Consider the following 22,802-nt stretch of genomic DNA (forward strand, 5'->3'; position numbering starts at 1 on the left):
GAGTGAAAGTACAGGGAAGGTGTTTCTAATAAAGTGGCCAGTGTGTGGAACTACAAGACATGTTGTTATATTAAAGTGGCCAATGAGTGTGTTTCTAATAAAGTGGCCAGTGAGTGACAGTATAGGGAAGGTGTTTCTGATAAAGTGGGCAGTGAGTGGAGCTACAAGATATGTGTTTCTATTAAATTGACCAATAAGTGTGTGTTTCTAATAAAATGACCACTGAATGTACGCATAAGGTAGGTGTTTCTAATAATTTGTCCAATGATTGTTGGAACACAACTGGTGTTTCCAATGAAGTGGTCAAGAAATAGAAGTGCAGTGTGGGGGATCTTAATCTCTCTCTCCCTCTCTCCTACCCAGCGGTCACCTACACTCCCAGCACTCCCACCTATAAGCGGACGCCCCCTCCTGTTCCTCCCCGCAGCACCTCCAAACCCCTCATCTCCATCACAGCACAGAGCAGCACTGAGTCCACCCAGGATGCCTACCACGAGGGCCGTCTGTCCAGAGGAGGTCCGCACCACTCACAGCCTCTCCCAGCTTCCACACACTCCATCTTTAGACTGAATCCTGCAGTTAGCATGATGCTAATTGGTGCGAGATGAGCTTCTATCAATAGCCATGTAGCTCCAGTACAGAACTAAAGCAGCATAACCCAGAGATCTCACCGAGGTCTCACAAACGTTCTGGGGGTCTCCTACATTTTAATAAGGGCTCCCTGTTGCCTGCAAATTATATATAATAGCTTGGAAATATTTTTTAAAGAGAGTTGGATGCCAAGCACTTAGTGCTTCCTGCCTGAGTTTTTGCAGGGTGGGATATCTAATTTAAATTAGATTTGTTAACCCAAAAGAGCCCATGGTGACGTATGTTGCCATAGATCCTTTAAAGGATCCTTACAGCACTCTGCCCTTCACTTTTACTCATGAAGTCCCTAAAGTGATATACAGCTCTGAAAGAAATAAGAGACCACTTAAATATTATTAGTTTCTTTTATTTTACCAAATAAAAAAACTTCTGGAATATAATCAAGAGGAAGATGGATGATCACAAGCCATCAAATCAAGCTGAACTACTTGAATTTTTGCACCAGGAGTAATAGCATAAAGTTATCCAAAAGCAGAGTGTAAGACTGGTGGAGGAGAGCATGTCAAAATGCATGAAAACTGTGATTAAAAACCAGGGATATTCCACCAAATATTGATTTCTGAACTCTTAAATCTTTATGAATATGAACTTGTTTTCTTTGCATTATTTGAGGTCTAAAAGCTCTACATCTTTTTTGTTATTTCAGATATTTCTCATTTTCTGCAAATAAATGCTCTAAATGACATTTTTTGGGGGGAATTTTGAAATGTTGTCCGTAGTGTATGGAATAAAATAACAATGTTGATTTTACTCAAACATATATCTATAAATAGCAAAATCAAAAAAATTGAAGAGGTCTTTTTTTTTCAGAGCTGTATACTGAATGTCCCGAGAGCTAGAAAGGACAGTGTGTTAATGTTTAATCATGAGACATTATTTACAGAGTATATGTGTATTGGGTTAGTGCTGGAGAACTATTAAAAGTATATTTTTAGCTTTTACGGCTCTGTTACAACCATTTAAACAACTTAAATGCTTTTAAAAATCCCATTAAAAAAATAAATAATGACCAATATTTTTTTTCTATCACAAAAGTATTTATAAATTCATTTATCTAATTATTTTTTTCAATTTTGTATGCATTTTCAGAACTGGGTTTGGGCTCTTATGGGTTAATTGTTGAGTAAAATTGAATAACAGTTAAATCAGACGATTTAAGTTAAGAAGGTTTTGTGAGCAAAACCAATAAAACATTAAAAGTAGTTTCATATTTTCAGTCCCAATATTCATATCATCTTCTATCATATACAGTAAAGTCATCCTGCTTTTTCTTATCCTAAGCTGACCTTATAACTCCCTCCTCTTTGTATAATATGCCCGCATATTATGACCTTCTAACATTATTTTTTATTTGTGACATCACTGCACTTAATACTTCCATTATGACATCACTACTTTTACGTTTTCTACTACAATAGCCACACTTTTTTACATTCTGTTCGCTTTTTTTGGCCTGTTATTGCATCATTAGGTTTGTGTGTTTCTTTTTATACATTTTTTAAATAGTTTTATTGTGATGTCACAGCTTTCTATTCTTTGTTATGAACAATTTGGACCTTCCTTTCTATTGTTGTGTTATGACATTTTCACCACTTTTTTGAGTATTTTCTTCTATCAGCAGTTGTGACATCACTTTCTCTTGTTCTATTTTGACATTTTAACTGTGTGGGATTTTATTATGTATTTTTTAAGCTAACTTTCCCTTTACTTGTTTGGAAACTATTAAACCTGACTGAACTGGAGATGTTTAATAAAGAAGAATGGTCCAAAATATCTTCAACCAGAAGCCAGACTCTCATTGGAAGCTATAGGAAGAGTTTAGAGGCTGTTTTTTCTGCAAAAGGAGGATCTACTAAATATTGATGTAATTTTTCTGTTATGGCCAAAATTTATGCACCTGCTTAATTTAGTTAAAAAAATTATTGCACACTTTCTGTAAATCCTATAAACTTCATTTCACTTCTCAAATATCAGTGTGTTCATCTGATATATGATATATTTAACTGAAATTGCATGGAAAATATCAGGGGTGCCCAAACTCTTTTATACCACTGTACCTTCCTTTTTGAATTTTTTTATTTATTTAATTTTTTGTTCTCCCCCTTGTCTTTTCTCTATTGGTTCAGGTATGTGGGGTTCGGAAGGCCTGGGGCTAGGTTTGGGCCGGGCCCTCTACAACTCCACAGACAGCCTCGACAGCGCCAAAGCGGTCACCATAGCCATGGAGGCGGCGGCCATGGCGATGGCGGGAAAGAGACACCCGTCCACCGACAGCCACAGCTCTGTGATGACCTGCGACAAAGCGGTGCTGGTGTCCAAAGCTGAGGAGTACCTGAAAACACCCAGGTCCTCTATAGGGATACAGGTTAGTCACATTGATGTCAAATCTGTTCATATTAATTAGTGGATTATTTGTTTAATTGATTAAAACATTTATTGTATTAATTACAACAGTGTTCTATGATAAATCATGATTCATTTTTAATTTGTTCCTCTTTTTAAACCTAAACTTGATTTTGTCCTCACTTTGTTAGATTTTTCAACTGTGACATCACTTTATTTTGTCCTTCTATTTTGACATTACTATCTTCCTTCTGTTCTGTTCTGTTTTAAACAGCATTTGATCTTAAAATTAAATGTTGTATAACTTTTATATAAATATTATGTAAGATTCTGTTTAACAATAATTCTGTTAAAAGTCCATTTCAAGAATTAATTATAAGATTGATGAAACTGTATCAGCGGGAGTTTGTGGGTTTATTGCCCACTGATTCCAAAGCCATCTGTTGCTGGGAGTCCCGGAGAGCATAACTGGCCTCGCTCTCTCTGAGTGGGAATGAAGGCCCTCCCTCTCCCCCATCACTCAGCAGGATTCTAGCCAGTGTAGGCGTCTAGGCGGTTTGAATCTAGGCCTGATTCTGGCCCAAATGCTCAGCTCACATCAAGGCTGAGTGCAGGTAGTGCCACAACTCTGGTTGCTGAGTATAATATGGAAATCAACCTGAGCTCCTTGTGCCAAAACCCCGGTTGACTAGTTTAATATGAGAATCAGCCCAAGCCACTTGTGCCAAAACCCTCGTTGTTAAGTATAATATGGGATTCGCCCCAAGCCACTTGTGCAAAAACCCTGGTTGCTGATTATAATAAGGACATCACCCCCAAGCCACTTGTGACAAAACCCTTGTTGTTGAGTATAATATGGAAATCGCCCCGAGCCACTTGTGCAAAAACCCTGGTTGACAAGTACAAAATGGGAATTGCCCTAAGCCGCTTGTTCCAAAACCCTGGTTGCTAAGTATAATATGGAAATCTGCCCAAGTCACTTGTGCCAAAACCCTGGTTGACAAGTGCAATATGAGAATCAGCCCAAGCCGCTTGTGCCAAAACCTTGGTTGCTGAGTATAATATGGGCATCAGCCCAAGCCACTTTTGCCAAAACCTGGTAGCAGTGTATAATATGACAATCGGCCCAAGCCATATGTGACAAAACCCTGGTTGCTGAGTATAATATGAGAATTAACCCAAGCAGCTTTTGCCAAAACCCTGGTTGCTGAGTATAATATGAGAATTAACCCAAGCAGCTTTTGCCAAAACCCTGGTTGCTGAGTATAATATGTGAATCGCCCCCAAGCCACTTGTGCCAAAACCCTGGTTGATGAGTATAATATGGGCCTGGCCCCAGGCCGCATGTGCTTCAACCCTGGTTGCTGATTTAAATATGAGAATCAACCCAAGCAGCTTTTGCCAAAACCTTGGTTGACAAGTATAATATGGGAATTGGCCCAAGCCACTTGTGCCAAAACCCTGGTTGACATATATAATATGAGAATCAGCCCAAGCTGCTTGTGCCAAAAGCCTGATTGCTGAGTATAATATGGACATCCGCCTGAACCACTTGTGCCAAAACCCTGGTTGTTAAGTATAATATGGGATTCGCCCCAAGCCACTTGTGCAAAAACCCTGGATGCTGAGTATAATATAAGAATCAGCCCAAGCCGCTTGTGCCAATGCTTCCTTTCATTAGCCAAGCTTGGGTCGTTTCTTCAGGCTGTCTGGAACAGTGCAGTAATCTTAAATTTTAAACCTGTGGTTGATGAGGTTCTACCAAATATCCCAATAGGAAAAATACATCTTTGAAGTAAACTCTGTCAAAACATTGTGGGACAGTGTGTGTACACACACACACACACACACCAACAGTCCAGCCTCCTGCATTGTTGCACTTTCTAAAAATAGCGCACAGTGACTCATCATACCGCAATCCATTAATTAAGATTCAACTCAGACTCTCTGCTTCTCTGAATTATCTGTTTCTCGCTGTCTCTCGTGCTCTCGCGCTCGCTCTATCGCACTCGCTCTGCCAAACTCACTCTTTCTCTGGTACCACTTTAAAATAAGACTACCTTTATAAAGGGTTTATAAATGGTTTACAATTAGTTTATAAATGGTTACTAATTTGGTTGGAAATGCCTTATAAATCATTAATAATCAGTTATAACACATACGTAGAAAGGGCAACAATATAGATGGCTGTGGGTTCACTATTCGGCAAACAACAGGTCATTGTTGCCCTTTCTACGTATGTGTTATAGCTGATTATTAATGATTTTTAAGGCATTTACAACCTAATTAGTAACCATTAATAAAGTAATTGTAAACCATTTATAAACCCTTTATAAAGGTAGTCTTATTTTAAAGTGGTACCCTTTCTCTACCCTCTTTCTTTGATAGTTACTTCCAAACTCTCTCTGTTTTATATTCTCGCTCTGTGCCATCTGAAATGTCAGACCAGTGCTGGAATAAAGCAGGCTCATACAATAATAACAGTGTGTGTGTATATGTGTGTGTGTGTGTGTGTCTGTGTGTGTATGTGTGTGTACTTCCTCGCTGTTTCATCTCCATGTTCTCTTTAGAAGCAGCTTTTTTTTACACCCACTCTATAAAGCTGCAGTATGAGCTGATAGGAGGCGAGTGTCAGATCTTTGCTCAGATATAAGGTTTGTTGGTGTTGTAACAGAACGGTTTTCAGGCTAATGATCACCCTGAGTGATGCTCCAGTGAAATCTGAGGTGGTACGGTGGATATTAGAGGTATTAGAGGTGGTTATATAACAGCTCTTCACTCGCGGTTCTTTAGTTTAGTGCTGCCTGGGGGTCTTTCAGTGCTGTTAGAGTCCCTGGAAACTCATTCTTGGTCTTTCCTGGTTTGGAAATTGACTCATTTTTGGTCTTGCCTGATTTGGGTCTTTATGCACATTTAATCTTTTCTGGTTTTATTGTGTTCCACCTCTGTCTTGATAGAGTTCAGACTTGACTTGGACTTGAAGTGTCCTGGTCTTGAGCTTGACCTTGTCTTGAATTGCACTGTCAGAGTCTTAATCTAGGTCCTTATCTTGAGTTTTATGTGCTCTGATCTCTATCTTGATTCTTGTCTTTGTGTCCTGCTCTAAAGTCTTGACTCTGGATGGATGTGTCCTGCTCCATGTATTGATCTGTCTTGGTCTAACCTCTTGACTGTGTCCTGGTCTGTGTCTTAAATTTGCCTAAGTTCTTGATTTGTACTTGATGTGTCCTGATCTATGTCTTGAATTTGTCTAAGTTCCTGACTTGATATGTCCTGGTCTCAAGCTTGACCCTATCTTGATTTGTGCTGGTCTTAATCTAGGTCCTTATCTTAAGTTTTATGTGCTCTATCTTGATCCTTGTTTTGTGTCCTGGTCTAAAGTCTTGGATCTGGATGGATGTGTCCTGCTCCATGTATTGATGTGACTTGGACTTAATGTGTCCTGATCGTAGTCTTGAATTTGTTCTTGATTTGGACTTGAGTTTTGGCTAGATGTGTCCTGTCTTTATATTTCATCTTAATCTAGGTCATTATCATAAGCTTGATGTGCTCTCGTCCCTCATATTGAGCCTGTCTTTGTGCTTTGTCTAATTTCTTGGACTTGATGTGTCCTGGTATCTGTCTTGACTTGGATTTGGTGTGTCCTGCTTTCTGTAGTGATGTCTTGGCCTCTGTCTTGACTGGGACTTGATGTGTCTAACCTCTTGACTCTGGATAGATGTGCCATGCTGCATATTTTGAGGTGTCCTGGTCTAACCTCTTGATTTGAACTTAATGTGTCCTGGTCTCTGTTCTGAAATGGTTTAATGTGTCCTGATCAAGGCTCTCCACTTGGTCATGATGTGACCTGGTATCTGTTTTGACTCCTGCTTGATGTGTCCTGCTTACTGTAGTCATGTGTCCTGGGGTCTGTCTTGACTTGGACTTGATGTATCTTGGTATAACCTCTTGACTCTGGATGGATGTGTCCTGCTCCATGTATTGATGTGTCCTGGTCAAGCCATTTGACTTGAACTTGATGTGTTTTCGTCTCTGTTTTGAGTTTGTTTAAGTTACTGACTTGGGCTTGATGTGTCCTGGTCTCTGTCTTGACTCAGGATGGCTGTGTCCTGCTTCCTATATATATAATCCAAATTCTAATTGGAAGGACAGTCTAAGCTGGAGTTTCACCACTACTACTAATCTTGATATCAAAGCAGTGGTTTCTCTTTTGCAGACTCTCAGGCAGGGAGAAATTAAAAGAGAAGAGTCTGTCTTGGAGGGCCGTTTCCCCCGAGGCAACACTGAGCCAGAGCTTAAAAGAAGCACCCTTCAAAATCGTCATCCTCCAGAGGGACAATTAAGTTATTCAGTGGAGTTTTTTTTTTTTTTGTTCTCAAGGTGAATGTCTGCCTGCCTTGGACAAATCGACAGTCCGGTGGTGACAGAATAAAGCTGAACCTTTCATCTCTTTCATACCCACTGCTGTGATGTCTGCTCTGACCTCTGGGGGATGAAGCTCACTGATAGCTTTGTGTAAAAGGCAGACTTGACCAGAATGTGGACCTGGGCTTGTAACTGACTGAGTGTGCTGCTGAGCAGACAATTCATTATTTGTGTTATCTTTGTACTACTTTGTTTTTGTTACGTCTTTTGCTGAGTGTTTTGACTGCACTGTCAGCTATTTTAAATGGAGTTAGGCTAGTTTGCACTCGTTTTGAGTTCACTAATAGTTTGCATGGGTTTCTTTAGTGCTCATCTAAATTATTTTAGCTTCGGTTGCTTTGTTTGTTGAGTCTGTCTCTCATTAGACAGTGGCAAGATTAGTTTAGTTGCCACAGCCATGACATAACAGAGTAAAAACTCAGTAGTAAAGAAAAAAAAAGTCATACATGGCATGGAACATGGCATAGGAACTGGTGGTGTTGTGCTGAAATCAGCACCCCCGCCGGGAAAAGCACCCCCTCTCGGGAGCATGCACGTACTGTACATCTTCTTTGCTTTAACATTTTTTAGAAAATGAAAATACCCAAGATGCTGTTCTAAGCTACATTGACTCCTGAGAAATAATTAATGGATGAAAAATAGTCATGTCACCTGAAGCCTTTCCTGTGAGGGAGTGGTTTTTCAGGCGAGGGTGCTAAATTCGACACCATAGTAGTGCCAAAATCTGCACCCTTGTTGTGAAAAGCACCCCCTTTCCTGGCAGGGGTGCTGTATTCGGCAACACACCCCCTATCGGCAGTGCGTTCGCACCATCTTCTTGATAAAAGCACTTTAACTTTACTTAGAAATATGCTCCGAGAGGGGGTGCTTTTCCTAGCGGGGGGTCTGAATTGTGACACTGGGGTAGCCCCACAGTCAATATAAACACAGTTATTCTATGATCATTGCTATTTTCAGTCAGTATTCAATCAAGAAACACGTATTTTTATTATACTGTTCTTGGACCTAATCTTAATGTGCTATGGTCTCTCCCTGGTCTCTGTCTTGCTGTATTTTGGTTTTGTTCCTGACTGAGTCTCAGTGTATTCTGTTCTCAGTCTTGACTTAAGCTTGATGTTTTCTAGACTTTTCTTGACTCTGTCTTAATATCTCCTGCCCTGTCTTGATTTGGCTTAGCTTGGTTCATGACCTCTTCTTAGTGTTAATATTTTCTGGTCTTTGACAAGAATTTGATTTGGCTTAATGCGTGGCCCTATCATACACCCTGCACATGACACGTTGCGATGCTCATTCCTATCTTGCACCCCGTCAACAGTCTATTTTAACACCTTGCGCCCACGCTGTTAAAATAGCGACGTAGTTTAAGAATAAATCTACAGGCAGTATTTTCTCCTGATACACACAAAGCACTGCACAGTTAAGATACGAACGTGCCAAAGTCAGAGCACACATGGCTCCTAAAGTAAATGGCAAGAGACTTACTTATTGGTTTATTTCACGGTACGCCCAAAACATACCCATGATTAACTATGTGAATTAGTTCATGCCCTTTGCGCATTTCAAGTCACACAGCTCATATTTTTTGCGCCCTCAAAATACCAAAGACACACCCACATGCCCTAAATCCAGCTGCGTGATTTAGGTTGCAATTGACTGGTACGCTATAGATCACTAAAATAAGTCCCCTAGTCTTAATGTGTCCTTTTATTGTTCTTGCCTTAAGCCTGATATGTCTTAGACTCTTCTTAAGTCTTAAATTGTCCTGGATTCTGTCTTGCTTTGGCTGGGTGTGTCTTAGTCTGGTACTTGAGGTGTCTTTGGTCTCAGCCTTGATAGGTTGAGGTCTCTGTCTTCATGTGTCCTGGACCGTCTCTTGTTCTTGACTTAGTTTTGTCCTGGTCTCAACTTCAGCTTGGTGTGTCCTAGACATCTTGACTCACTCTTAATATGTCCTGGTTTCTGTCATGATTTGATAGGTATTGTACATGTTTCTAATAAAGTGGCCGGTAAATGAAAGTAGTCTAGGTGTTTCTAATGAAATGGCCAGTGAGTGGAAGTACAAGGTACTGTACAAGTGTTTAATAAAGTGGCCAGGGTGTGGAAGCACAAGGTATTGTAGGTGTTTCTAATAAAGGGGCCAGTGAGTAGAAGCACAAGGTAAGCTGTAATTGCTACAGTATCAGTGTTAGTATCAGTGGGAAGCTTTAGTATGCAGGAATATTACACCGTTCGTCTCACTGCTGTTGTGGAATCGGCCTTATTATGTACGTCAGCTCACTCATGAAAAGATAAATTCATCTTGGGAGTGTGTGTGTGTGTGTGTGTGTGTGTGTGTGAGTGTGTGTGGATTTGCTTCCCTGTGTCTGTTTCTTATTTTCCTCTCTCTCTGAATTTCCAATCTCCACTTCTGGCTGTGTTTTCATAGTAAATCAAAGTGTGCTTTGCAGAGCGCTGTTTTTTCCTCGACCTCCATAAATCATCATGCTGTTATTTTTGAAGGTGTGTGGTGTTGCGTTGCAGCGTGTGTGTGTTTGGGTTTTTTTTTTTTTTTTTTGAGCCAATGATTTCCTCCACTGGGGCTCAACTAGTTCTTTTTGTCATGGTGTGCACAGAATTGCAGACACGTGCAGATACTGATAAAAATAGACACTTTTTCTCCCAGTCTCTGATCTCAGATCTGTTTAACCCTTTGAGGCTCGGTGGCCACTGTAAGAAACCTCCTACACTACAATCTAATTAGTCAACCTTACTTAAAAACCTTAAAAGCACGCAAACTGATTGTCGGTAAAGTGGAATCTGTATTGTAGCTACTTCCTCACTCAAGTCCAAATTATATATATTAAATTCCAGATCCACAGCATGGGAGATGGCACAAGCGGCTCAGCAAACCATCCTAAGCACAAAGAAACTCAAGCGCTCCGTGCACCTACTGATAGTCCACCTTAACATCAAAGAGTGTCCTTAAAAAGAAATGCTGGTAAAAAAAAAGTCCAAGATGAAACTAGCTTAAAAATATCTCACCCCCAACTCCTCACTCCCCTCCCTTAATGCATTTTGGGGCCCCAATCAAAAAGGACCATTCCCGGCCAACACCCCTGGACCACAGCAAAACACCCTATGCCTCTCCACTCCGCCTGCCCAAAATACTAAATTTAGGTGAGACCATCCATATACTCACAGATGTAACAAGCAAACAGGGATAATATTTAAAAGGCAATCAAAAAGAGTGGTCAAAAAGACAGCCGAGGTCATAAACATTAAACAGCAAAAACAAGCACAAAGGGACCAGGCTGAGACGAAGTCAAAAAACAGGCAAAAAAATAAAAAAACAAACCAGTAATCAGTAAAACAAGTAAATCCAAAAAACAAAAAAGATACTTGAGACACACAAGTCAGTTTTTTTTTTTAATGCACTGTAATAACAAATTAATTGGCTCAACTTAACTCAGTCAAGTCATAATTTTGCCTAAGTTGCAAATACATTTTAAGTTCATTTAATTTAACTTTGTTCACATAATAAAAGTTTAATTAACTCGACAGTCTTTTTCAAGGTTTATGGTCGTAAATAATTTAGTATATTTAATATTATATATATATATATATATATATATATATATATATATATATGAACCGACAACACTGACAGTATAATACTGGGGCAGCACAAGAGTGAACTCTGTAGCTCCAAGCCAACATCCTGTGACAACAAGGGGCACAGAATAATCGTGACTTGCTCGTATAGCCTACAACACTAAGGCCTGACAAACAACTCATATATTATAATACTGCATGCCTAGGATAAGATAGCTTTGGGCAACAGACAACACAACAAAGATGGTAAGTAAGGAAGAGGCCACACCCATTATGCAAATATGTGGTGCCAGAAGCCTATAGGAAAGCAGTATGAACCAACACTGTAGAAAGAGCACTGACACGTGTAGTTTACTAAAAGTTGGTTCAAATCACATTTTTTTATTGGCTTAACAAGCATTTTTAAGTTTTCAGGTTGAAGTCCTCTGTGCTTATTTAATTGAGTTGTACTGGCCGGTAAGTTCATTCAACTTGATAAAATTAGTCTCCTGACTAAAACACAGAATCACTTGTTTGAGTGTGGGACAACACTGTAGGAATAAAACTTGGATAACAATAATTTTTCTCACACCCTCAGAGAGTTCTTTGCCACGAGGTGACAGTATGAGACAATTGTAGCCAAAGCACCAAACTTAACAGCCCTTAAGTTTAAACATGGAAACTTGTAATTATAACAAGTCACATGACACCGAGGAGGCAGAATAATACAATTTCGCATGATTTAGGCATGTTGACTGTGAGGCCTACTCTCTTGTGTTGCCAGACATTTAGACATTAATGACTGGGTTGTTTCGAGGTGTTCTCAGTAAAGGACAGTATACATATTCACTGCTATACATACAAACTATATACTGACTTCTTTAAATTATATCCAAGTTTGGGAGATATTGTATAGTCTGTACTAGTATTAGTGTAGTATTAGTGTGTAGTACACAAGTGAGATTAATTGTTAGTACATAATTTTTAGTATAAAATAAACCAATGTCAGCCAATTCTATTCCTTTTTGTACACGGCAGAACAGTAGAGCATGCAGCCGCTGTTTCCCTCACTGCATGCTGTGTGTAAAGGTGTGTGTGGTCGTCGCTCGCTCAATCAGTGAGGTCGCTGATCTGGAGTCAGCCGTAATGAAGCTCACGCTGTCCCTGCGGATAGACGCAGCAGCCGCTGGACTGGGGCCGGCGTCGCTGTAATAAGGCCTGCTGTGCTGTTTTGTGTTTACCCTCAGGTGGAGGCGGCCACGGATTCCGAGTCGGAGAGCAAAGGGTCTCGGGAATATCATTCCGTGGGGATTCAGGTGGAGGACGACAAGCGGTAAGCACGTCTCGTTTCATCACTGCGGCTCTGACCCGGGTCAAAGGGGGATTTATATCAATCCCACTGACATATGAAGCTGCTGATATTAGCATTACTGTGAATCTGTGTGTCTGTGTTTGTGTGTGAGTATGTATGTATGCGTGTGTGTATGTGCATATACACACCAAAACCAAAAGCAAAAGCAAAACCAGACAGACCTAAAAAATTACCAACTGCTTCTGGCTTCTTTTTCAGCCAGCCTCACTGCTGCTAAAGCTGAATTCTATCACAAAAAAATCAGCTCCCTCACAGACTCCCGGAAACTATTTGCTACATTCAAAACACTACTCAACCCTCCACCTCCTCCTCAGGCTACCTGCCTTACGGCTGAAGCTCTTGCCTCATTCTTTACTGGGAAAGTGGCAGCAGACAGTTTACTGATGCGACATGTAGCAGTCCTACATCATGCTCTGCTGCCCGGTATCCCTCTACCGAAGGCGTCGCCTTCTCCTCGTTCGCTCCTCTCACTGAGAACGAGACACTGGCTCTCCTAACGCGTAGCCGTCCTACTACGTGTCCACTTGACCCGATTCCTTCAGACCTTCTGCAAACCATTGCACCTGCAATCATTCCGGCTATTACTCATACGATCAATGCCTCTTTAACATCTGGTGTGTTCCCGACAAACAAGCACAGGTCACACCACTGCTTAAAAAGCCTTCTCTCAACCCCGCCCAGGTTGATAACTACAGACCGGTCTCACTACTGCCTTTTCTTTCTAAAACATTAGAAAGAGCAGCTCTCAATCAAGTCTCTGGCTTCCTCACCCAAAATGACCTCCTGGACCAGAACCAATCTGGTTTCAAGAAAGGGCACTCTACTGAGACGGCTCTGTTGTCTGTGACAGAAGCGTTAAAAACTGCTAGAGCTGCAGGACAGTCCTCAGTGCTTATTCTGCTGGACCTCTCGGCTGCTTTCGACACAGTCAACCATGACTTCCTCCTAACTATACTCTCGAACATGGGGATCTCAGACAATGCGCTGTCATGGTTCAGATCGTACCTCACTGGGCGCTCGTTCAGGGTGTCATGGCAAGGACGGCTGTCCCCAGCCCACTCGTTACCCACTGGGGTTCCCCAGGGTTCGGTACTGGGACCTCTTCTCTTCTCAATATACACCACCTCTCTAGGTCGGGTTATCCGCTCACATGGTTTTTCCTACCACTGCTTTGCCGACGACACTCAGCTATACCTGTCGTTCTCACCAGATGATCACTCAATCTCTGCACGAATATCACAGTGTCTCTCAGACATATCCGCATGGATGAAGGAACATCACCTCCAACTAAACCTCTCAAAGACTGAACTTCTGGTCATACCAGCAAAACCTTCTATTCAACACAACTTTGCCATAACCATCGACTCTCTCTCTCTCTCACCGACAAAGGTTGCTAGGAACCTGGGTGTCATGGTTGATGACCAGCTTCTCTTCATGCACCATGTGGCCTCAGTTGCTCGATCCTGCCGCTTTGCGCTTTACAACATCGGAAAAATTCGACCGTTTCTGCCGCAACAGGCCACCCAACTCCTGGTACAAGCTGTGGTAATCTCACGCCTCGACTACTGCAATGCCCTACTAACTGGCCTCCCGGCCTGCGTAGTAAAACCACTACAGATGATTCAGAATGCAGCAGCACGTTTGGTCTTCAACCAACCAAAACGGGCACATGTCACTCCGCTGCTCATTGAGCTCCACTGGCTACCGGTTGCTGCTCGCATCAAATTCAAAGCGCTTACAATTGCCTACAAGGTGATGACAGTACAGGCTCCTTCCTACCTGCACTCGCTCCTGAAGGCTTACGCTACCTCCCGGCCGCTGCACTCCTCCAATGAACGTCGCCTCGCTTTGCCAAACACTCACACAAAGCAATCCAGACTGTTCTCATACAGAGTTCCCCAATGGTGGAACAAACTACCTTCCACTACCAGATCAGGAGAATCTCTCACTATCTTTAATAAACCCCTGAAGACAGAGCTCTTCAAAGAGCACTTACTCTCACAACACCTCTAACAAACTACCTTCTACTACCAGATCAGGAGAATCTCTCGCTATCTTTAAGAAACTCCTGAAGACAGAGCTCTTCAAAGAGCACTTACTCTCCTAACACCTCTAACAAACTAACTAATTCTAACCTCATCTCCTTCTTCCTCTTCTCTACTCCTCTATCCCATTATTTCCCTCTGACCTCCTTAAGGCCCTATCTATAGATGCTTTATTTTTAACTTCTATTATTTTTGTACTTAACCTCTTCTATTATTTGCACTTCATTATTGTAAGTCGCTTTGGACAAAAGCGTCTGCCAAATGTAATGTAATGTAATGTAATATAATATTTGTGTGTCCCCATAATGGCCTTAAAAACCTGTTTTTTGTTTTTTTTTTCAAAATTTTTTCATAATCTAATTTATCTCTTTCTTTCCTCCCTATTTTTAGTCTCTATCTTTCTGTCTTGTGCTCTTTCTTCTGTATTTCCATTTCTTTTCCTATGGGCCCTATCATATACCCTGCACAAGGCGTGTCACGATGCCAGACAAACCAAGTCTCCCTGAAGCTGCGGGAGTCTCCAGCATTTTGGTAGTGGCTCCCTGATGCCCGCGAGTCACATATAATCTCCCGGAATTCAGAACGAGCGCCCCAAACGCGCACACAGGCCACAGACTTTTTTTCTCTAATCGAGTGTGGGAAGGAGAGAGAGAAAACAGAGAGGGTTCTGATTGGCCTGTTCTCTGCAAAGAGTCTGTGAGACAGCCAATCACTTTTTAGTGTGGGCGGGCAGTGTTTTTCCCCCCTCCCGGACGGGATTTGTTCAGTGAGTGAGAGAAAGCAGATCATGGGGGAGGCAATATTATAATTATTGTAATATGATATGAAATGTTTTTGATGTTGTGCAATTTTTTGTGATATTGTAACTGTCAATTTCCAAAAAAAAAAAAGGAAAGCAGAGGCAGGGCCTTCCAAAAAGAAAAAAGATAAAACTCATTTCACCTCTGAATACTCTAAATTTAATTAAAGAATAAAGTAAAATTAATGAATATTAAAGTAAAGTTTCGTTAGCCTTTGGTGTGTGTGGAAGTTTTTTTTTTTTGTTTTTTTTTTTTGCAACTTGGGATGTCTGCGATGCTCTTTGCTATCTTACACCTCGTCAGCAGGCTATTTTTACGCCTTGCCGCACATGCTGTTAAAATGGCGTCAGAGATTAGGAATAAATCTTCAATTCTAAATCTCCCTCTTAAAGTGAACGACTACTGGCACACTCATTGGTTAATTTCACATTACGCCCAAAACACACCCAGGAATAATTCAGAGAATTAGTGCACGCCTTTTGCGTGTTTTTACACCCTCAGGCTACCAAATACCCAGGACACGCCCTTAAATGAACCCTTTTAGGCCCTGCGTCTATTACAATGGGCATCATGTATTTTCTAACTTGTTCAAAAGTTGTTTTGTTGCACATAACACTATTTAAGACCTGTTGTTAATCAGAATAGACTATAAATGAGCCAATGAAAAGTTTATAAGCCAAAGAAACAATAATATAACTTAGCGCAGCCCATTGCACTGGAAAAAAAAAACAGTAGACACTAGAGCCAAAGAGGCAAATTAAAAGAGCTCATTTTTACTAATTGTATAAGATTTGGGATAACTTTTTTTTAATTTATTTTAGTTTAGTTTAGGGATGGTTTGTGATAGCTTCCAATCCAATATACATTAAAAAAAATATTTTCTTATTTTAGTTAATTGGTTTTAATATTAACATGGATTTTATACTATAATATAAAAGAGTCTTCCTTTGTGTGCATTACAGACAGAAAACAGCATTATTATTATTATTATTATTTACGTTTTTACATCACTGGCGCAAATTCAGGCCTGAAAGGGTTAATCTGTGCAAACTGACTGGTGCTCTATAGATCACTAAAATAGGGCCCCGTGTATGCTTTTCAATCCACTATCACTTAAAATACACTTAAAATCTCATTAAAATCTCATTAAATACATTTAAGTTTGTGGTTGTAAGGTGACAAAATGTGTTTGAGGGGTATAAATACTTTTGCAAGCCATTGTAGGCAGACAAAGATTGCCAGGGGCCAATAGGATTTACAGTAAGTTATGTGATACATTCCAAAAAAAGGATTTAGATTAGATTTTTTTTCTCAATTGTTAAATAGCTAATAGTTGCTTCATATTTTTTAAAATAGATTTTGTGTTACTGGGTAAAAATGAGCAAAGTAGGTTTATGTGCTCAAATGTTACTGCTACTGTCTCACTCTCTTCACCTCCCTCATCCTCACTCTCTCTCTCTCTCTCTCTCTCTCTCTCTCTCTCTCTCTCTCCCAGCACCCACTGTATGTCTCTCAAAGCTCAACTAAAAAACTATAATGAGTTCTGGTGCCACATCATTTACATCTGTTTATCATACATCAGTCTATTAATCAACACACACAGTTACACACACACACACACTGGAGAAAATAACACACTGAGTTGATTTGAATGTGTGCATCATTTGCTCATGAATAAAATATGGATGCAGTTACTGGTGAGAGTGTGTAAACTGGATGGTTGATGTGGTTTGTTTATTCATGTGGAGATGATGCAGACATTATACTCCAGTCAATTCAACAGAGCACTGTTTTAATATCTCTCTTTCTCTCTCTCTCTCTCTCTCTCTCTCTCTCTCTCTCTCTCTCTCTCTCTCTCTCTCTCTCTCTCTTTCTCTCTCTCTCTCTCTCTCTTAGGATGGGCAGATTTAAGCGCTCCAACAGCGTGACAGCGGCGGTGCAGGCCGACCTGGAGCTGGAGGGCTTCCCCGTGATGGAGGATAAGGGTCTGCAGTTCGGTGGGGGCGGCGGGGGTTTCCATCGCCATAGCGAGCCCAGCACGCCCACGCAGTACGGGGCGGTCCGCACTGTGCGCACGCAGGGTCTCTTCAGTTACCGCGAGGACTACCGGCCCTCCGCAGAGCCCGCCAGCCCCCAGCGCAGCCCCGAGCCCTGGCTGGAGCCTCCAGGGGGCGCCAGAGAGCCACAGGCTACCGTGGCGGTAACGGTGACCCCTCCACAGGCCTCAGACTCAGGCAGGGTGTCGCCCTCGACTCGGCGAGACGGCAGCTGGTTCATGCAGCTCCTGCACACCGAGACCAAGAGGATGGAGGGATGGTGTAAAGAGATGGAGGGAGAGGCAGAGGAGAACGACATGTCGGAGGAGAGTGAGTTGAATAGTCAGCGCACTCATTTAGAATTACAAAATTATTATTGTCACTTGACTGTGTATGTAAACATGCTTACAGTAAAGCAGTTTTTAGGCCACATGTTACTTTTCTCAAAACCTAACTAGTTATATTGATAACAAAAATCCTTGTTTTATCTGTGTGTGTGTTTGCTCAGTCCTAGGTAAGATCCGGAGTGCAGTGGGGAGTGCTCAGCTTCTCATGTCCCAGAAATTCCAGCAGTTTTACTGGCTGTGTCAGCAAAACCTGGTAGGTCACATGGTGCATTCTTATTCCTGTGCATGTCTATGTGTGTGTTTCTGTGTGTGTTTCTTTCTTTCTTTGTGTGTGTGTGTGTGCGTGTGTGTGTGTTATTTCATAAAACATCATGTTTCTTCCCTCAGACACAATCTAATATATCAGATAAACCCATATACACACTCTGCAGCCTGCAGCACATCCGCAGCTCTCCTTACTGCTGTAGAACAGCTTTATTACAGCTTTACTGCAGCTATATTAAGACTATATTACAGATGAAATACAGTTTATTAATACGCCACATATATTTTACAGCTGTAGCTAGTATAATAATGTGGACATATATTACTGCTGTATCATGACTACACACTCTAAAAAAAGCAGGAGCTAGTTTTACTCAAGAATATACTGCAACATTTTTGCAAGCTTATTTTAAAGGTGTCCTTCTGCTAAAATCCACTTTTTCTTGTTCTTTGAGAAATACAATAGGTCTCTCTGAATTGTATATGTACAGTATGCTGCACATGAAACTCTTCCTCAACCTCCGTTGTCTGCAGTAGCTAAGAAAAGAAAATATTCCGGAAAATGATAGGAGCTAACAGCGCTAGGAACAACATGGCATTTCATTACTGTATTATTTGTGCAAATAACACATCAGTGTTTACATGCTTTGTCCAGTAATTCAGAGCTAAGAAACAAATGGTTAGAATTTGCCTATGGAACACAACTAGCTAAGTACGATTGAGATAGGTAGGTGTCTGTTTAAAACAGTTCTGTTTACATTAGTTAAAAGAAAAAAAAAACTTTTCTGGACCTGGATTACCCACCCATGTGTGTTTACATAGGTTTCCATAGGATCTCCAGTGGATTTTGCATTTTACAGAGACTAAGACTAGGACTAGACCTAAGACTAGGTCAGTGGCTAAACTGCCCTTAGCAGGGCATTACACATGTTGTAAAGTAACATATGACATTGCAAAGACTGTTATTAGTGTAAAAATGTCTTTATTTTAAAATGTTTCTAACTGTTGTCCGTTTTGCTGCCTCGCGGTGCTGTTAGCCAATCAGAGGTGATATGTTTGCATGTATGAATATTCATGAGCAAGAGACGAAATACTATCCACCCCCCTCCACTGGACTAAAGCACCATTATACCGGATGACCGAAGCACTATTTTTTACACATTTGCAAAAATGTTGCATTTATACTCTTATACACAGTCTTACACACTACTGTATATGTGTGAGTGTGTGTGTTTTACAGATGTTGTGGTTGCATTGTTTTTCAATTATGGATGCATCACATCAGTCTCACAGTTGAAACATGACTCTGTTGAGGTTTTCGTGCCACAGTACATCAGCTGTACCTGCTATACAACACCTGCTGTGTTATAGTTTGATTGTCAGTTTGTTCAGATGTTGTTGTCAGATTTATCAGATATGCTTTCTTCTATTTTTTAGCAGCTTCTGCTGACAGACACATTAACACATTAGCTAATCAAAACTCAATGGGGAAGCTGAATTACCCAATAAGAAATCAATACTGATGAGGGGGGAACAATTGGATGGCAGCTCAGAGGAGCAGAGAAGTGTGCGGGGAATAATGATTAGAGTGCCAAACCCTGTACTGAATTTCTCCTAAACACTCTCTCTCACACACACACACGCACACACACACACACACACACACGTGTATGTCTGCACTATGAGTCATCTTACTGTAAGTGTGATTATTGACTTACAGTAGCGTATAAATCCAGATATTATCTGCTTTTATTAGAAACACATTCAGTAACTTGTGCTTCCACCTACTGGCCACTTTATTAGAAACACCTACAGTACCTTGTAATTACACTCACTGGCCACTTTATTAGAAACACCTACAGTACCATGTAAGTATACCCACTGGCCACTTTATTAGAAACACCTACAGTACCTTGTAATTACAGTCACTGGCCACTTTATTAGAAACACCTACAATACCCTGTGCTTCCACTCAATTGCCAGTTTATTAGAAACACCCACAGTACCTTGTACTTACACTGTACTCCCTGGCCACTTTATAAGAAACACCTGCACTACCTTGTGCTTCAACTCTCTGGCCACTTTATTAGAAACACCTACATAACATTGTGTTTCCGCTCACTGGCCACTTTATTAGAAACACAAATAGTAACTTGTACTTACACTGTATTCACTGGCCACTTTATTAGAAACACCTACAGTACCTTGTACTTACACTGTACTCACTGGCCACTTTATTAGAAACACCTACAGTACCTTGTACTTACAATGTACTCACTGGCCACTTTATAAGAAACACCTACAATACCCTGTGCTTCCACTCAATTGCCATTTTATTAGAAACACTTACAGTACCTTGTAATTACACTCACTGGCCACTTTATTAGAAACACCTACAGTACCTTGTGCTTCCACTCACTGGTCACTTTATTAGAAACACCTACAGTACCTTGTACTTACACTGTACTCACTGGTCACTTTATTAGAAACACCTACAGTATCTTGTAATTACACTCACTGGCCACTTTATTAGAAACACCTACAGTACCTTGTACTTACAATGTACTCTTTGGCCACTTTATTAGAAACACCTAGAGTACCATGTAAGTATACCCACTGGCCACTTTATTAGAAACACCTACAGTACCTGGTACTTACAATGTACTCACTGGTCACTTTATTAGAAACACCTACACTACCTTGTGCTTCCACTCACTAGCCACTTCATTAGAAACTCCTACAGTATCCTATGCTGGCCACTCACTGGCCACTTTATTAGATTTTATACTTGTTCTTTTCCACTAGCTGCTCATAGTCTTCCTCACAGCTTCTTCTTCATCATCACTGGGGAACAATAACATGGGAAACTTCAGCTGGATGTGGGTTCTTAGCTGTTTGAAATTGTGATGTTGGCACCTAAGAGGCTTAGAGAGAGGCCTAATTATGTCTGCAGACACTGACATCTCTCGCTCTCCTCTCTCTGCTGTCTCTTTTTCCTGCATATGTTCATGCTGCTCTGCTCTTTCACACATTCCGCCAGGAGGAGGGGCTTTTTCTCCTTTGCCGAATTTCGGGGATTAAGTCATATGCTGACATCATCTAAGCTTTTGAGTTGCTGGTTGAGTTTAAGAGGCTTCTGGCTTTAGGCACTGTGTGTGTGTGAGTGTGTGTGTGTGTCTGTGTGTGTGTGTGAGCGTACAGCCACAGGGATTTCCAGAACATGCCATCATCTCAGAGGAGGGATGTCCTGTTTCCACTACTTTGTTGTCTTCAAACTGATTCAAGTTTCCCAATACAATCCAATTTAGTGTTTTTATTACTACGAATATTTGGTCTATCAAAATTAAAACACTAGAACCACAGATATAATGCTCAGTTTTGATAGACCTGATGCATTTGTTTGATGAATTAAACTAAATTAAATTGTGTGTACAAGAAGTGCATGGAACTTGATCTGTGACCTGTGACTTTTTTTTTTTTTTTTTTTTTTTTACAAAGTAAGAAAGCCTATAGTTGGGTCCTGTACCCAGTTCTGGCCCGCCACATGCTGCGGCTCTTCCTGACTGGACTTTTAAGGAGGGCACACCCTATTAAGCAGGCAAAAGGGGAAAGCGGTGCGGCAGAACGCAGCAAGTTTGAGATTCAGCTCTTCCAAAGGATCTTGGCGAGCGCTGATCAGAGGAAATGACCTTGGCTTTTGCCTGCATTTCCTTTGGGAAGATGATCTGAAAACTGCCATTCAGATACAGTGTAACGCTGACCCTCAGCTTCCATGACCACAGCTGGACATCTAGTGGTCGCAAGTAAAAGTGCAATATATATATATACACTTGTGTTTAATACAAAACCTGTGTTTTGCTGTGAAAGAACTGGTGTTTTTATAAATGCATGTTGTAATAGGTAATGGGTATGAAACCCATTTAGATTAGATGGCCTGGTTTCTGCTGCAAAAAAATGGAAAAATGTTCAATACATTCTGCATAATGCTGTCAAGTGCACGCGGATTCATCTTACAGTATGACCCCTGTTCTGTACCACAGGACCCCAGTGCCATGCCGCGGCCCACCTCTCAGGACCTGGCTGGATTCTGGGACCTGCTGCAGCTCTCCATCGACGACGTCACCGCCAAGTTTGACGAACTGCAGAAGATCAAGAACAACGACTGGAGGCTCATCGAGAGCCCTGTGAAGAAGGTGAGCTGGGGTGTAGTATGATCAGTAGTATGACCTTTGCTATTTATAACTATATGTTTGAGTAAAATTAACATTGTTGTTTTATTCTATAAACTACAGACAACATTTCTCCCATTTAGAGCATTTATTTGCAGAAAAATGGCTGGAATATCAAAACAGATATATAAAAGAATATAATAATGCAAAGAAAACAAGTTTATATTCATAAGTTCATAAGTTGTAAGAGTTCAGAAATCAATATTTGGTAGAATAACCCTGTTTTTTAATCACAGTTTTCATGTGTCTTGGCATGTTCTCCTCCACCAGTCTTACACACTGCTTTTGGAAAACTTTATGCCACTCCTGAAGCAAAGAATTTAAGCAGTTTAGCTTAGTTTGATGGCTTATAATCATCTTCTTCCTCTTGATTATTTTCCAGAGGTTTTCAAATTGGTAAAATCAAGGAAACTCATGATTTTTAAGTGGTCTCTTATTTTTTTCAGAGCTGTAGGTGCTGTACCCAAATCAGAATTTGTCCTTTCGATTTGAATATTTGACTCTTTGTTCATGTTTTGTATAAAAATCGAGCAATTAGAAAAATCCTGTGCTTTAGTCCAAGTGCTGATTTACACCACGTTCAGTAATTTTAAGTAAAAAAGTAAAAAAGATGCAGCGTTTGACTAATGATCTGAATTGCTGCCTAAATGCAGATATATGTTACCAGCTTTCACATGGCTTGGTGGAATAATGAGACAGACAGCACACATGTAAAAAGTA

General features: G+C 40.8%; 2 protein-coding genes across 2 annotated transcripts in view; one reads left to right on the forward strand and one right to left on the reverse strand.

The window, feature by feature from the left end:
• Positions 1 to 22,802, reverse strand: part of fam167b (family with sequence similarity 167 member B) — a 679,430-nt gene that overhangs the window by 309,310 nt on the left and 347,318 nt on the right. The gene's annotated exons all lie outside the window — the stretch shown is intronic.
• dlgap2a (discs, large (Drosophila) homolog-associated protein 2a) overlaps positions 1 to 22,802 on the forward strand; it is a 257,198-nt gene that overhangs the window by 232,661 nt on the left and 1,735 nt on the right. Inside the window, exons 9-14 of the mRNA XM_049463569.1 lie at positions 364 to 516; positions 2,778 to 3,016; positions 12,237 to 12,322; positions 17,103 to 17,572; positions 17,751 to 17,842; positions 21,894 to 22,046. Coding sequence (XP_049319526.1) covers positions 364 to 516; positions 2,778 to 3,016; positions 12,237 to 12,322; positions 17,103 to 17,572; positions 17,751 to 17,842; positions 21,894 to 22,046 — 1,193 coding nt within the window. The remainder of the gene's footprint in view (positions 1 to 363; positions 517 to 2,777; positions 3,017 to 12,236; positions 12,323 to 17,102; positions 17,573 to 17,750; positions 17,843 to 21,893; positions 22,047 to 22,802) is intronic.

The sequence above is a fragment of the Astyanax mexicanus genome, chromosome 14 (genome assembly GCF_023375975.1).
Source record: "Astyanax mexicanus isolate ESR-SI-001 chromosome 14, AstMex3_surface, whole genome shotgun sequence".
Classification (NCBI taxonomy): domain Eukaryota; kingdom Metazoa; phylum Chordata; class Actinopteri; order Characiformes; family Acestrorhamphidae; genus Astyanax; species Astyanax mexicanus.